Source organism: Solanum stenotomum, chromosome 4, assembly GCF_019186545.1.
Source record: "Solanum stenotomum isolate F172 chromosome 4, ASM1918654v1, whole genome shotgun sequence".
Lineage (NCBI taxonomy): Eukaryota > Viridiplantae > Streptophyta > Magnoliopsida > Solanales > Solanaceae > Solanum > Solanum stenotomum.
In genome coordinates this window covers 114,051-129,164 of record NC_064285.1, presented here as the reverse complement: position 1 = coordinate 129,164, position 15,114 = coordinate 114,051, and the positions used below count along the sequence as shown (strand labels likewise).

At 33.4% G+C, this 15,114-nt stretch overlaps 3 protein-coding genes across 4 annotated transcripts; 1 reads left to right on the top strand and 2 right to left on the bottom strand.

Annotated features, from left to right (window-relative positions):
* Nucleotides 1–1,663: 1,663 nt before the first annotated feature.
* LOC125862072 (protein SENESCENCE-ASSOCIATED GENE 21, mitochondrial-like) lies at nt 1,664–2,319 on the bottom strand. The gene is made up of 2 exons (XM_049542048.1): nt 2,134–2,319; nt 1,664–1,975 (listed from the first exon to the last, which is right to left on the bottom strand). Exons 1-2 carry the CDS (start codon nt 2,220–2,222, stop codon nt 1,771–1,773), a joined length of 294 nt encoding a protein of 97 aa, XP_049398005.1. The 5' UTR covers nt 2,223–2,319; the 3' UTR covers nt 1,664–1,770.
* A 777-nt stretch (nt 2,320–3,096) lies between these two features.
* Nucleotides 3,097–9,364, bottom strand: LOC125862071 (eukaryotic translation initiation factor 2 subunit gamma-like). Its single transcript, XM_049542047.1, has 9 exons — nt 9,280–9,364; nt 7,432–7,584; nt 7,240–7,301; nt 6,359–6,471; nt 6,178–6,280; nt 4,416–4,643; nt 4,111–4,329; nt 3,641–3,901; nt 3,097–3,548 (listed from the first exon to the last, which is right to left on the bottom strand). The coding sequence occupies exons 2-9, from the start codon at nt 7,535–7,537 to the stop codon at nt 3,246–3,248; spliced, it is 1,395 nt and encodes a 464-aa protein (XP_049398004.1). The 5' UTR covers nt 7,538–7,584; nt 9,280–9,364; the 3' UTR covers nt 3,097–3,245.
* A 1,060-nt stretch (nt 9,365–10,424) lies between these two features.
* Nucleotides 10,425–14,473, top strand: LOC125862413 (UDP-glucuronic acid decarboxylase 4-like). 2 transcript variants are annotated; one of them, XM_049542474.1, is made up of 8 exons: nt 10,425–10,736; nt 11,354–11,653; nt 11,863–12,009; nt 12,650–12,729; nt 12,921–13,004; nt 13,125–13,199; nt 13,347–13,439; nt 14,232–14,473. In XM_049542474.1, exons 1-8 carry the CDS (start codon nt 10,439–10,441, stop codon nt 14,451–14,453), a joined length of 1,299 nt encoding a protein of 432 aa, XP_049398431.1. In that variant the 5' UTR covers nt 10,425–10,438; the 3' UTR covers nt 14,454–14,473. The 2 variants fall into 2 exon arrangements, with proteins under 2 accessions (XP_049398431.1, XP_049398432.1); XM_049542475.1 differs by having other exon boundaries at nt 11,354–11,657; nt 11,867–12,009.
* The last annotated feature ends 641 nt before the right edge of the window (nt 14,474–15,114 follow it).

The window sequence follows — 15,114 nt, the reverse complement described above, 5'->3', positions numbered from 1 at the left end:
TAGTCACCACTAAAGAGCCTTTTAGCGACAACTTTTAAAAATTTTAGCGGCGGTTATAGTCGCCACTAAAACTGACTTTTCGCAACAACTTTATAAGTTTTAGCGGCGAGTTTATCGCTACTAATAAGTACTTATAGCCACAAAATTTATAGGGTTTAGCGGTCGCCACCAAAGAACCTTTTAGCGACAACATTTAAAAGTTTTAGTGGCGGTTTTAGTCGCCACCAAAAAGTCTTTCAGCGACAACTTTTAAAAGTTTTAGCGGCGGTTATAGTCGCCGCTAAAACTGACTCTCCGCAACAACTTATAAGTTTTAGCGCCGACTTTAGTCGCCACTAATAAATACTTTTAGCCACAAAATTTATAGGTTTTAGCGGCGGTCTTAGTCGCCATGAAAGAGCCCTTTAGCGACAACCTTTAAAAGTTTTAGCGGCGATTTTAGTCGCCACCAAACAACCTTTTAGCGACAACTTTTATAAGTTTTAGCGGTGATTATAGTCGCCACTAAAACTGACTTTTCCCAACATCTTTATTAATTTTATGAGGACAGTCGTAATGAGTTGATGGAGCATTACGTATAGTCCCGTCATTTTTTTTAATGCATATTTTTTCATCAAGGGGCCAATATTTAGGGTTTACGCGTCTTTCTTGATTTTTCGTGTGTATGAGCCCATGATTGTAATGCTCATGGGCAAATGAAGGTTTTTCTGAATATATTTTATAAGAACCTCAATAATGAGTTGAGAGAGCATTACATATAGTCCCACCAATTTTTAAAGTATATTTTTACATTTAGGAATTACGCAATTTTCTTGATTTTCGTATATATTAGCCCATGGATATTTGCGTCTTCTGGCGCCCAGAACATTTTCTGAAAAAACTTTATAAGAATCTTTGTAATGAGTTGGGGAAACATTACGCATAGTCCCAACATTTTTAAAGGCATATTTTTCATATAGGGTCCAACTTTTATGAAATACTTAATTTTCTTGGTTTTTCGTGTGCATTAGCCCATGGATGTTGGCACCCGAAAAGTTTTTCTGAAAGAAATTTATGAGGACCTCCGTAATAAGTTGAAGGAGCATAACGTATAGTACCACCATTTTTAAGGCATATTTTTGCATATAGAGGCCAACTTTTAGAAACTATAAAACTTTGTTGATTTTTTGTGTTATTAGCCATGGAAATTGGCGTCTTATAGCTCCCAAAAGTTTTTTCTGAAAAAATTTTATGATGAAGGATGTTGATGGTCAATCGAAACCACCTCTCTACCCCATAAAAGTAAAGATAAGATTGTGTATATTTTAACCTTTTTAAACCCTGCCTGTAATATTATACTGAAATTTATTGTTATAGTATATTATACTAGTCTCTCCAAAAACACAATCATCTCTTTTGCCTAATAAACAATATAGACACAATTTAAAATTATACACAAACAGGTAGAGATAATTCCATAGAAATGCTCAGAATCTCACTAGTGGGGTTGGAGAAAGTTGTTGTGTACGCAGATCTTACACCTATCTTGTGAAGTGAAAGATGATGTTTCTGATAAGACTATCAGTTCAAGAAGAGCATTTAAAGCAAGTATGAAAAAGGGAATACAATAGTGAACAAGTCATGATGAAAATAATGGGGGAAAAAAATAAGTAACAACAACAAATAAATGATAACACAACAAATTAGGAAACAACAATTAAGCTACTATAGTATATATAATTGAATTGATACATAGTAGTAATATTTTCCTTTTGGATTTTTTTCTTTCAACTATGGTTTATTAGTGTTTTTGTTGTTATTTTTGTTGATAATCCCTTCTTCAGTCTGAGTTGAAGGCTTGTAATATCCTGTAACAGGGTCTGGTACCCATGATGACTCTGAAGAAACAGAACTTACCCTCTGATCTTTCACTAATTTTTGTTGATGATCCCTTTTTGTTGACCCTTCTTCTGCTTGTGTTGCACAATACCCTCTCCTACAATAATAACAACATATTCAGTATAATCTCACGAGTAAGGTCTGAGAACAGACTTTACCCCTACCTTCGTAAGATAGAGAATTTTTTTTTACAAACACATGTTTTGTTTCAAATTCATAACAAAATAATGAATAGGTACAAAAAGATCAACTCACCTTGTAACAAGATTCATGGGAAGGCTACCATCAACAAGACAATAAGAAGACTTGAATTTGGAGATGATTCTTGTCATATTGCCAGCCATTTTGAGTCTAAAAGAGAACTCCAAAGACTTGAAAATAATATTACAAAGGCTTTGGTGAATGAATTTACCAAGTCTAGAGACACAAATCAAAGTTGCATTATATTGTATTATTATATAAGCAATGGATAGTCAAAAAGTGCAACAATTTGGTAGGCCACTTGTATAATTGAAGCTACTTGGTCATTATGACTTTAGTACCTAGAAACTTCCCTTTATTATGAAGAACCACCCACGTTGCATCATCCTATTATATAAAAAGAAGTTTCCAAGAGGAAGACGTCATATGATAATGTAAAATATATTAGTATAAAATAGTCACATATAGGTTTCTATGACAAGCACTAGTTAATTATCTAAAGAAAATGATAATTGACATGATATCATAAGTTAAATTCACAGAGAACAAAACAAAAAATATTATCCGTGTATATAACTTAAGCTTTATGTGAATAGTTGGTGGCCTCTAGGCACGAGAAAGGCTACCTCTTTTGGCCTTTCATGTAATCACGACCTACTCGTGTCAAAAGGATCTTTATTTTTATATTTTTAAACAATAACTTATGTACCCCACATATAATCACAAAAGTTGTTGCAACTATATATATATATATACAAATAAACAAAATAAAGTGCCATAAAATGCAAAGATCACACAATTCTACATGATATTATCAGAGCAGATAAAAATTCTAAATGCAAATCTCACCATATGAATCGAGTCCCACATGAAATGTAAATAAAAGTTTCTGATAGTTTAAACTTTTAGATAAGAACGTGCCGCAACCTCGATGTTTATGATGAAACTCATACGAATAATATCCACCCTTAACAACTAATGAATTACAAGGTACAACCACTAGAACAAAGAGGAAAATAAGAGAAAACAAAGAGAAGTCGTAAATAAGAAAAAGTAAACATTGCAAATTACAAAGTATTCGAAATTTCAGATAATCTTTTTTAGTTCCTAACAATTGTATGCCTTTCCACATCTAAATGTCAAAATCGTGTTTGTGTGTAGTTCACTCAGATTGGGCAAGGTGGAACATCAAGGGTGATACCAGCTTGGATTTGGCCCCAACCGATGAGACGCCAGTGCTTCTCGATTCTCCTGCTAAGAGCAATTTTCTCACCTTTGCTGGTACACACAGGTGATGTCAATTGCAGTTTTGCAAAGACATTCTTAACAGCGACAACACGAGCCCCAGTTGACATAGATCCTATGTTTAACATGAGAATCTCTCCCTTGGCCAACTTTGAGACTTTACCCTGCCTTTCCGTGTCCTTTGTCCTCACGCCCAGAAGACGGCGGAGCAAGAAGAAATTTACCTGCATTACAAAGTGATGTGATTTGGAAGAAGAAGAACAGTGATGTTCCTTTTGTTCTAAAAGAGTCTGAAACTGATGTCTAAGTGATTTACCTCCAGTTCGACAAACACTTCAGGAAGTGAGCCAACCTCCCCAAGAACCTGTCCGACCAATCGATCAGCACGAGTCAATGTTGGATCCATAGTTGTTCCAACTCCAATGAGGCCTCCGGGCACAGCAAATTGTAGCTCATTTTGCTCAGCAAACAATGACACTATTCTTGAATATATTGGGGTACACTTAATGTTGCCACTCTCATCCTTGACAGTAATACCGGGACGAACCTCAATGAGTTGATTTACCTTCAGGACGCCCTGCAGAAAAACATTTATTTGCTCATTGACTTGGTCCATCTTTCAATCAGATTTTCATTCTCTATGTAACGGTTAGCATAAGCTTTAGGTATAATGAAAGGACATCTGTTGCATTAGAAATTTGTGCCCTTGGTCAATCAAGGAAACCGTGAAGGAAAAGAAGGTTTGAGTTGTAGCCTTTGTTTGCTTTGCGGAATATAAGGACATACCTTCAGTATACTGCCACCAGCGACACCGCCTCTGATATCATCAACTTCAAAACCAGGTTTATTAACATCAAATGATCGGATGACTATCATATTTGGTGGTGAAATGAAATTCCTCTCAGGAATGGGAATTTTCTTCACTATATATTCAGCAACAACATCGATGTTGTACTTCAATTGCGCAGAGATTGGTACAACTGGGGCTCCATCAGCAACAGTTCCCTGAACAAGGTATTGAAATAAGGTTATAAAGATAGAGCATTAAGATAAGCATTGACACAGTAAAGGGGTGAACCAATTACACTGACCTGAATAAATTTCTGAATTGCCTCATGCTGGTTAATGGCAACATTTTCCTGAACTAGATCAACCTTATTTTGGAGAATTATTATGTGTTGGAGGCGCATAATTTCTACAGCAGCTAAATGCTCAGAAGTCTGAGGTTGGGGACAGCTCTCATTAGCAGCAATTAGAAGTAATGCTCCATCCATAATTGCAGCTCCATTAAGCATAGTAGCCATGAGAATATCATGACCCTGCAGTAAATTTCACAATACAAAAGCATTCTATATCAGGAAATTAAATGTCTGGCTGATGGCGAAAAATCAGACAATGAACCTAGGTGCTTCGCAAAAGACTACATGTAGGGGAAGTGTTTACAGATTGACACATTGCAAAAGAATAGTGCAGAGACTCACAAAAGAATATAATTGGATAACGTATATTCTATCTTCTTAAGTTTTAACAAAGGTAAAGGATCAAAAAGAATCCTACAGATCAGACCAATAGACAAAAGTTCCTATAAATGACAGGAAGGCGTGTCAGACCATCAGCGTGTCGAGATCATTTTGACTACTGTCAATATGTAACCATATGTGTTCGACTTTGTTATGATAACCTTAAAAGTATTCTTTCCCCTTGCAGTCTAAAAAGGGGGTATATCAGGTATTTGTAGCATATACCGTAAGGGTCCCAAACCTGTTAAAAGGGAGCAGTAATGCAGCCAATGACAGTCTAAAAAGGGGTATATCAGGTATTTGTAGCATATACCGTAAGGGTCCCAAACCTGTTAAAAGGGAGGAGTAATGCAGCCAATGACAGTTCTAAAACAAAGATCTCTTTCCCCTTATATACTCTAGAAAAGGGGTCAGCCGAGTTTTGGGGCCTCTGCTGTATCGTGTAAGGGCTCTGTACCTTCCAAAAGTGAGCTGCAATGCAGTGGATGGAAGTTTACAAGACAAAAGAACCTCACTTAGTATTGAAAAGTATCTACTAATACAAAAACCTACAGAAAAGAATCTCTCCATAGAATGAGGTTAAGAGAATCTCTCCATAGAATGAGGTTAAAAGAATCTCTCCACATAAAGTAACCTACTGCATGGTCACGGACTTAAATATCCAAAACCTGAGATCATAAAAACATCTACAGATTCTCATGGCGGTAACAGATGCAACTATGAGATTTACCAACTTTTCTTTAGATAGAGACCAACATAGCTGAACTTGCTTCTTCCTAGAGAAGGCATGACAGTTGAGAAGACAGCAAAAACAGGAGGCAGAAACTTTTTCCATTTTTTTATATAACCGAGAAAACATCGAGGACCAGTGGTGCATAGTTTACAACTCGGTGGATAATAGGCCAACCCCTCTACCCTTTTCAATTATATACTAGCGATGTGCGCCTAGCCCACACGTCGTGCAATGCACTCTTACCGATAGACTAGAACCCTAGGGGAAACTAGAAACCGAAAACTAAGGAAAACAAAAACTCCTAGTCTTTCATCAAATCCAAGAACAGCTAATTGGAACCACGAGTAGCATGAACATAAAATGTGTTAACAGAACATAAAGAACATTATCAAAAGAAAAAGAAGAGAAATGACCCATTAAAAGATTATCTTGATACCATCATATTGGTGTATTTCCTGAATTATGACAGCTTAAGATTTTCATTAGAGTATCCATATTTGCACATGATCAAACAACAAAGAACTATCATCTTCTGTCGCATCCCAATACTCAAGTAAAATGGCAGTAACATATACTGTAAATGGTAGGTGAGAAGCTTACGGGGCAATCAACGAAAGATACATGTCTCAGCAATTTCATCCTACAGGTCTCAAAACCGGGGACATCACACATGGGACCGTCTTCTTTTCCACTTCCATATGCCCTGAAAAGGATACACCGTTACAGCATAAAAGTGACACAAATGAGCAAAGAGCAGTTCCATTCAAATTCAAGTACTTACTTGTAGCACATGGGTCTAGGGCAGCGGTCTTCTTCACATTTATATATCTTAGCATTAGCATATCCAAGCTTAATTGTGATGTTTCTTTCTAGCTCATTTTTAAAACGAACAGTCTGCATAAATAAGGCAAGACAGATAATTAGTTTCTTTCTAGAGGACAATAGAATCTTAGGTTGCCCAAATCAGTATGTGCTTAGCTTTCAAAAATTTTGTAGCATGAATTCGTTATGACAAATGCAGTACGATCAAAGTAGGTAGACATAATCAGACAAACTATCTTGGTGGTCAATTTATCAAGGCAATCAATTCATAATAAGCTAAAAATACATGCAAATCATTAATGATCTCAACAGCTGATAACTCCAGATAACACTTCCCCATAATAATGGGGTTACATCTCACACCATAATATATGCCGCACAGAGTAACAATATTCAATCATTACTCAAAAAAGAGGAAAAACCTTGAAATACTTGATTATTCTTATAGCCAACCTCCAAATACTTTTAGGAAGAATGTGCAAACACGCAAATAGCAGTTATTCTGCACCATAGAGTAACTAAAAAAGAGGAAAAACCTTGAAATACTTAGTTATTCTTATATGTTATAAGTTATAACCAACCTCAAAATACTTTTAGCAAGAATGTGCAGCAAACAAATAGTAGTAAACGGGGCTTAGACATTTAATACATGCTCAAATGGTTTATCCATGAATTCAAAAATAATATAAGGCCATGTATTTACAGTTATAATGATCAATATACTGGTTTTATTTTTTTGACAAGAAAAGATCAATGTATTATTTGTTTTATAACTAAAAGGAAACTGATAAAACAAAGACATACTTAAGTGAAGGTTCAGATTCCAGAACAAATGCGTACCTGCACTCCAGATATAGCTTTTACAACTGTTGACTTCCCATGAGCCACATGCCCAATGGTACCTGGATAATGAACCTAAATTCAGTCTGATGCCAGTAGCGTATAAAAGAGTTTCTCAAAGAATACAAAGAAACCAAAATGCAGTGCACATATAGAATAATAGAAATACATGTTCATTAGTGAGCAGTTTACCAATATTTATTGTAGCCTGACGAGAAATAACCTCTGGTGAAAGTGGATGCAACTTTGTTACATCCAACTTACTCAGGTCCTGCTCCATCAATCCTTTCCGAGACATTTTTAGCTGTTCTTTGATACTTCTTCAGATGTCGGTAATTTTCAAGTCTGAACTGGAAATAAATCAAGAAATCATGCTCAAAACAGTGACTTTAGACAGACAGTTGAGCTATGTCTCAAGGTATAGAGATTTACAGACAATAGTTTAATCACTAAAGTTTTAACTAATTTTTATCAGATAAACAATTTCATTAATTACAAGGCCATAATCAGCCTTATACAAGAAGTATACCAAAAAGTAAAGAACCTACAAAAAGATATGGTTCTCTACAAAAGATATTGAATCCTCTATGCAGCCCGGAACTACATGGGTATACCAAAAATAAATAAGGAATCGGAGATTACTCCTCAACTGCCCAAAACTCAATTCTACCCCCTAGAAAGCCCTCCTGTTTCTCGCTAAAATTTTAAATTAGACTGAACTATTAGACACCTCGTTATTGTTTTGTCCTTTTCTCTTGGGATCTTATTTTTGCTCGAAAGAATTGCTTCTTTATTTATTATCAAAAGGTGGAACAGAAATAGAGGCTAGTAAGTACAATTTGCAAAGTCTAACTAAAACATTTCAAAGTAAGACGGAACAGAAAGTATTTGACGTTACAATAGTGTGCACTTAAACCTTTCAAAATACAATGTAACAATAATATCCTCCTCATCCTCTACAGAAAAGTAACTAAAACATTTCAAAAGAAGAATTAAAGGATAAAAGTAGAAGAAGAAGCAGCAGAAGGAGGAGGAGCACATCCTCCCCTCCTCTTAAGTATGGATGATGATGCATCTTTTTGTGCGACCTCCTCCTCCTCCCTAATAACTCGCCCATTGTTTGTTCGTGTAAGGATAAGTATGAGATACAGAGAACCGTAATTTGCCTTATGAGATAAATTATTTAGTAAGAACATTAGAGAGCCCATAATTTGCTTATAAGGTAAGTTATTTAGGATGAAAATGAAATGGACCCGATAAAATGGGACGGATACAGAGGATTCATATACCCGATAACAAATATCCATTACATCAGCCAATAAAATACTCCATATGTCTCAATTAATGTGGAATAGTTGAAATTTCGAGGTCAAGCCAAGTGTTTCTTTGACCGCATTTCTTTATATGCCTTTAAAATATTTTTAATTTGTTAATTATTGTTAATTTTAGTACTTTATGCATAGTTTTCAGATATACAAAATTTTATTTCAAAAAACTTAAAGCTTCTATGTCCAAATTGACGATCAAAGTTTAAAAGTGTTTGAATCTCGAAATTCCAATTGTGACACTAAAATTGAGACAGAAGAAGTGCTATGAATAAAACACAATACGATTTAAGGCTGGCTGATTAATAAGTCATCCGCAAGAGCTTCTTTCCTTACACAACGCAATCTCATAGATGCTGCAACTACTTCCCAAATTGCAAGCCAAAAACAAAGCACTCACAAATAATATTTATATTACATTATTTGTTTTTTGGAGGCATCAGCTTTTACATCAGTCCTAAAACCCTAATTCCTAAAACTCAAATCACCAGATATATTAGCTCCGACAGAGTCAAACTTATCACGATTCATAACTTATATAAGAACAAAATTATATGTAGATTAAAAATATATATCCAGATAAATTTAACAAATGCACAACTAAAAAAACCATTAAAAATTGAAGGTTTTATACTATGAGCAAAATATGACAAAGAGATACAAATGTAAATCATTATGGAGGTGGTCTACGGTGGCGAAGGGGAAGAGGACTCACCGGAGAAGAGTGAAACGGCGGCGTCGCAGCTGCACTCGAGAGAGAAAGTAAAACGAAGAATGAGAAAGATTTTGGCTTAGTGGGGTAGAAGATGATATATTTACGTTCGAAACCCATACTTATATTTAACTATATCAAGACCCCTCCTTGTTTTGTTTTTGTTGTTTTAGCACTAGGGGTGTCAAAAAAGAAAAAATTGAAAAATCGAATCGAAAATCAAACTAAATCGATAAAAGAATCGACAAGTATTTTTGAGTTGGTTTAATATATATATATATATATATATATAAAAGATCTTGTATTAATTTTTATGAATTCAGAAGAACGACCTAGTATATTTTTTTATTTTTTTAATAATCGAAAAATTCGTATGTGACCCGCCCTTTGGACCAATCACAGACTTCTAAACTCAGTGGATAATGGGTCCGCCCCTCTACCCTTCTCCACTTAAATATCAGGCTTCGTTTTGCATGGTGTGAGGTTTGAACCTACGACCTAAGCCACAAATCCTCCACCTTTTGCCACTTGAGCTAGGCCTTGAGGGGCGAACTAGTATATATTACTATGTGTCCTCTCATCTCAAGTACGTTTCAATCACAAATTCCATTCCCAACACTATTTATCGACTAAACAAATTATCACCGATCATATTTCTCTATTCAAACACCATTTGAAAAAATAAAGATAAGTAAAAAATGCTAGTAGTACTTTTATAGATTCGTGTAGCATTAAACTCATTAAAATAAGAAGCATTTCCTAATTGATTTTTTCCATTTTGATAACTTGAATTCGAGATCTCAAATAAAATATTAATAAATCTTATTGATCTCATCACACCGTCGTAATCCATGTATCTTTACTTTACTAATATAAGCTAGAAAATTTTCAAATATTTTATTTTCTAGCTATAGAAAAGAAGGAAGGTATAAAAGATATATTTCAAGAATATTAGAAATTTGGAGGCAAAATAATTACACTTGGAATAGCTTAAATTGCTAAAAAGCAAAGTGAAGAAGGCCACTAGTCTTCAAAATTCATGCAAATCCCTCCACTTTTTTTTCTTCTTATGGACCCCAAAATTCTTAATTAGATCTCACCTAAAAAGAAAAAAATATATAGAACAAGAAAAAACCTAACATTATTTTTTTTAATTTTCATCATGAGATCTGATGATAATCATGAGGTGATTCATAAAAATTACATTAAAAAACACAGCATGATGAAGAGATTTTCATTTAGAAATTCAATTCTATATGTGCTTGAAAAACAAAGATTTATGTGTCTTTTGATTGGAATTGCTACGTCAATTGTCATTTGCTCTGTAGTTTCTATTTCTTCTCCAATATTAAAATCCGATTTCGAAACGATTAATATTCAAGATACATTTATATCGAGTAATCCGATCCCTCGAAGAATTGCGTATGAGTTGGTTGATGAAACCGACCACGCTAATGCAGGTATCTTTACAATTGTGTCATGTTGACGTAGATTCACCTTCTTTAATGTCATCAAGTACCTTCTCTACAATTAGCGAAAATGAATTGGCATTGCATCTATCCTAATAAATTTTTAGCATTTTCTATCCCATTTGAAAAATTATGAGTTCAGTTGAACCTGCATTCTATCTGACTCTACTAGTAGGTACAAATATATGAGATTCAAGAGAATCTCTAGTTTAAAAAAAGACAAGTTCTCAAGTAATATTGGACTAAAACCAACTCAAATAATATGAAATACATATAAAAATGTAAATTACCGATCTTAACTTTATTATTTAAGAATTAAAACGTAGTTAATTGACGAATATACATGATGCAATACGGTATTCGTTGTAAATCAATATTTTCGATAAATTAAAATTTCATATTTCGGAACATCTTGATTGAATTATCTCAAAAAATTGTATGTACATTCTAACAAGACTTGGATATAACAATGTGTTTTGATACATACAATCATCTTCTATAACGGCCAAAATTTTTATTGTAACCAAATTTTTATGTTACGTTAACAATAAAAAAATATTCTAACAAAAGACATTACAGAAAGGACTGACCGATTTTTGTTGTTGTAGGTGGAAAGGTTCCTTTGGGATTGAAGGGAAAGAGTAAGAGAATATTAGTAACAGGAGGAGCAGGATTTGTTGGGAGCCATTTGGTGGATAGATTAATAGCAAGAGGAGATAGTGTTATTGTTGTTGATAATTTTTTTACAGGTAAAAAAGAGAATTTGTTGCACCATTTCAAGAATCCAAGATTTGAACTTATTCGACACGATGTCGTTGAGCCAATTTTGTTAGAAGTTGATCAAATTTATCATCTAGCTTGCCCTGCTTCTCCTGTTCATTACAAGTTTAATCCAGTCAAGACTATCATATCCTTAATTTCATATTCTTTAAATTAAGTACATAATACCATTGCACCACTATTCTTTTGACAATAGGTGTGAACTACATAAATATATTTTTTTATCACAATGTATAGTTCAAATCGAAAATAGTAACGATACGTATCACGTTTTTCATATGATCATATTTGTTTTCTTGATTTTTTTTCCTTGACTTTAAAATGGAAAGATATCACAAAACAAATGTGATGGGAACAATGAATATGTTGGGATTAGCAAAAAGAGTGGGAGCTAGATTTCTTATTACTAGCACAAGTGAAGTTTATGGTGATCCATTGCAACATCCTCAAGCTGAGACTTATTGGGGCAATGTTAATCCCATTGGTAAGTCAATTCATTTTACTCTTTAACTTTGATCGCGAGTGTAGATCGTCTGTCTAAATAATTTTATGTTATCGATATCATATTATATAATATGTGATTGTAAATTCCTTGTTATTTGTATTATAAATGAATCCTAAGACGATCTATCTAAGATTTGGGAATTCTCACTAGTGGTGACCCTTTCACTCTTCCACAGAGTGATACAATTATGAAAATTTATATATTTATCTAATAAGTAATGGCGGAACCACATATGACAAAAGGGGTTTACTGAAAACTTATACTATGTAAAGTAGCTTTGATCCAAATTATGTATTTAACTTCAGAATTTCGTTGAACATATCCAAAATAATAATTTAAAGCTTAATAACTTAAAAGATTACTATAATCTTGAACCCATAAGTTACAAATCATTATTCTGCCTCCGACTATGTATATATATGTGAATTTTATTTATGTGCATGTCAATTATTAATTGAATCCCCCTATACATAAGAGAACATTGTTCCTTAATCCCCCTGATGAAATTTCTCCCTCGATCCATCACTACTAATACGTGACGTGATTATGTACATATAGTTTTTATATCGTCAGTGCATCGGACTTAAACTCGACTCTTTTTTGGGGAACTTGTGAACAGGTGTCCGCAGTTGTTATGATGAAGGAAAACGTACAGCTGAAACTTTGACCATGGATTACCATAGAGGACTCAACATTGAGGTACATTTTCTGCTTGAAATCTAATTTTAAACCATAGTAAAAAAAAAAAAACTAAAATTGCAAAATAAAAATATATTGATCTCTTGAAGAATTATTTGAACACATTGAGTTGACTTATTTCACGTTAGAATTTCGTTATTGACAAAGGTAAATACGAGACGATTTGCTAACGAAAACTTGTTTTTTGACAGGTTAGAATTGCTAGGATTTTCAATACATATGGACCACGTATGTGCATAGATGATGGTCGTGTTGTTAGCAATTTTGTTGCACAGGTTTGTGTTAAATTAATCAAATTAATCATAATTGATTTAATATTAATGTATTTTTTTGCATTTAATTGATTAAATACTTACTATACTTTAATTTCATTGAATATAAAAAAAAAATTGTAGGCTTTAAGAAAGGAGCCAATGACAGTTTATGGAGAAGGAAAACAAACCAGGAGCTTTCAATTTGTCTCTGATTTGGTAAATTTTTTATTTTTACTTCACTTATTCAAAAATGGAATATTTATTTATTTATTGAAGGTCTACAAAAAACAATTGTTATCGTAAATAAATAAATAAATAAATAAAACCTTTAATTTGTGTGTGATTGTTGTAATTAATTAATAGGTTGAAGGTTTGATGAGGTTGATGGAAGGAAATCATGTAGGTCCTTTCAATCTTGGGAATCCTGGTGAATTCACCATGCTTGAACTAGCTAAGGTATGTGTGTTTTTTTTCATTCGATATTCGATAATACGTAATGTAACTCGATCAATTCAAATTTATGTCAAAAAGTCCTATTTAGGAATTAAAACTTTTCCTACTAAAAGTGATTCTATACAGAAGGCATGTCTCAGATTTTGATCGAGGATAAAAGAGTAAACATAAAGAGGGTACTAAGGGGGTTACTGTATCCTTCTAAGCAAATGAAAGAGTGTGGAATTGGCCACCAAAGGGTGTGTGGTTAAGCGGTAAATGTTCCTCAATCATTAATACGAGGGTTAAAAGTTGAATTTTGAAAATAAAAATTATCTTTGATAAAGAGCACTAGGATTTTCATAATGAGCTTTATACACCGCAAATTCAAATTAGACAAACCAATTATAGGCCGTAGTGGAGCAATGTATGATGAAATCAAAGGATGGTCAATTAAATCGCCATACAACATATATAGATAAAAGATTTATATATATAACTTGTTGAATACACTTTATATAAAGGAAACTTTCATTAAAGTGTTACACTTTTTATTCCCGACCATTGTTAGAATTTTTAGCTCCGCTACTATCACTGAGTTTCAAACTCCAAACACTGACTGAATGTAAAACAAAAAGTTCAAGGAATAGGCATGAACAAAAAATAACATATCCCATATAACACTTAACATTCTTTTTTAACGTAACACATTGATTCTACTAATTCTATTTTCTATCATTTCTTAAAACTCGAGACGTGTGATTAATGCTGAATGAATCGTATTCATCTCACTATACTCCTCGATGATTTTTGTAGGTGGTGCAAGAAACAATAGATCCAAATGCAAAAATAGAATTTAGGCCCAACACAGAAGATGATCCACACAAGAGAAAGCCAGATATTACAAAAGCAAAACAACTTCTAGGATGGGAGCCAGCAGTTTCTCTCCGGCAAGGACTTCCGATGATGGTTGATGACTTCCGGCAACGGATTTTCGGTGACGACAAGCAAGATTCCGGCAACTTATTAACCATATAATAATTATATATAGAAATTAATTTTTTTTTTCTCCATGAAAATGGTTAAATGGAGAAAATGAAAATGAATAATAAGAAGAGTAGGAGGTTGTTTAATTAGAGTTTTAATTACTTATATTGAACTTCTTCCAAAAGAAATTAAATAGAATGCAAAGGTGCATTAACTTTTTTTTTTTGGATATAATGAAAAGTTCGAAAAGATTGTGATTGAATTCTAATTTCGTACTTGATTAATTTCACGTATAATCAACAAATTTTACATATTATTGTAATGGCATAGTAAGAAGATATATGTTCTCTCATTAAAGCAATTGAACTTTACAATATGTTACAATAGTAAACTCGTGAAACTATTTCTTGTCATATTCAAATAACTGAACTATTATGAATCGCTTAAATTATCTGAAAGTCAAATTTTTGTGTCAAAAAATAAATAAATCTCATAAGAATTTTAACCATTCATAGACAAAGGAAAATTAAGAATTGTTTACATTTCCATTTAGGCTCACAAAGTTTTACTTTTAACATAGTTAACACTCAAAGATGGTGCCAAATCTTTTCTTGATTGGTGGTTTTTCCAACCTAGAGTCTGATACTTATATTGAAGTCCCGATTAATCTGAATTGCAAGAAAATCTTAATGAATATGTCAAACATCTAAAA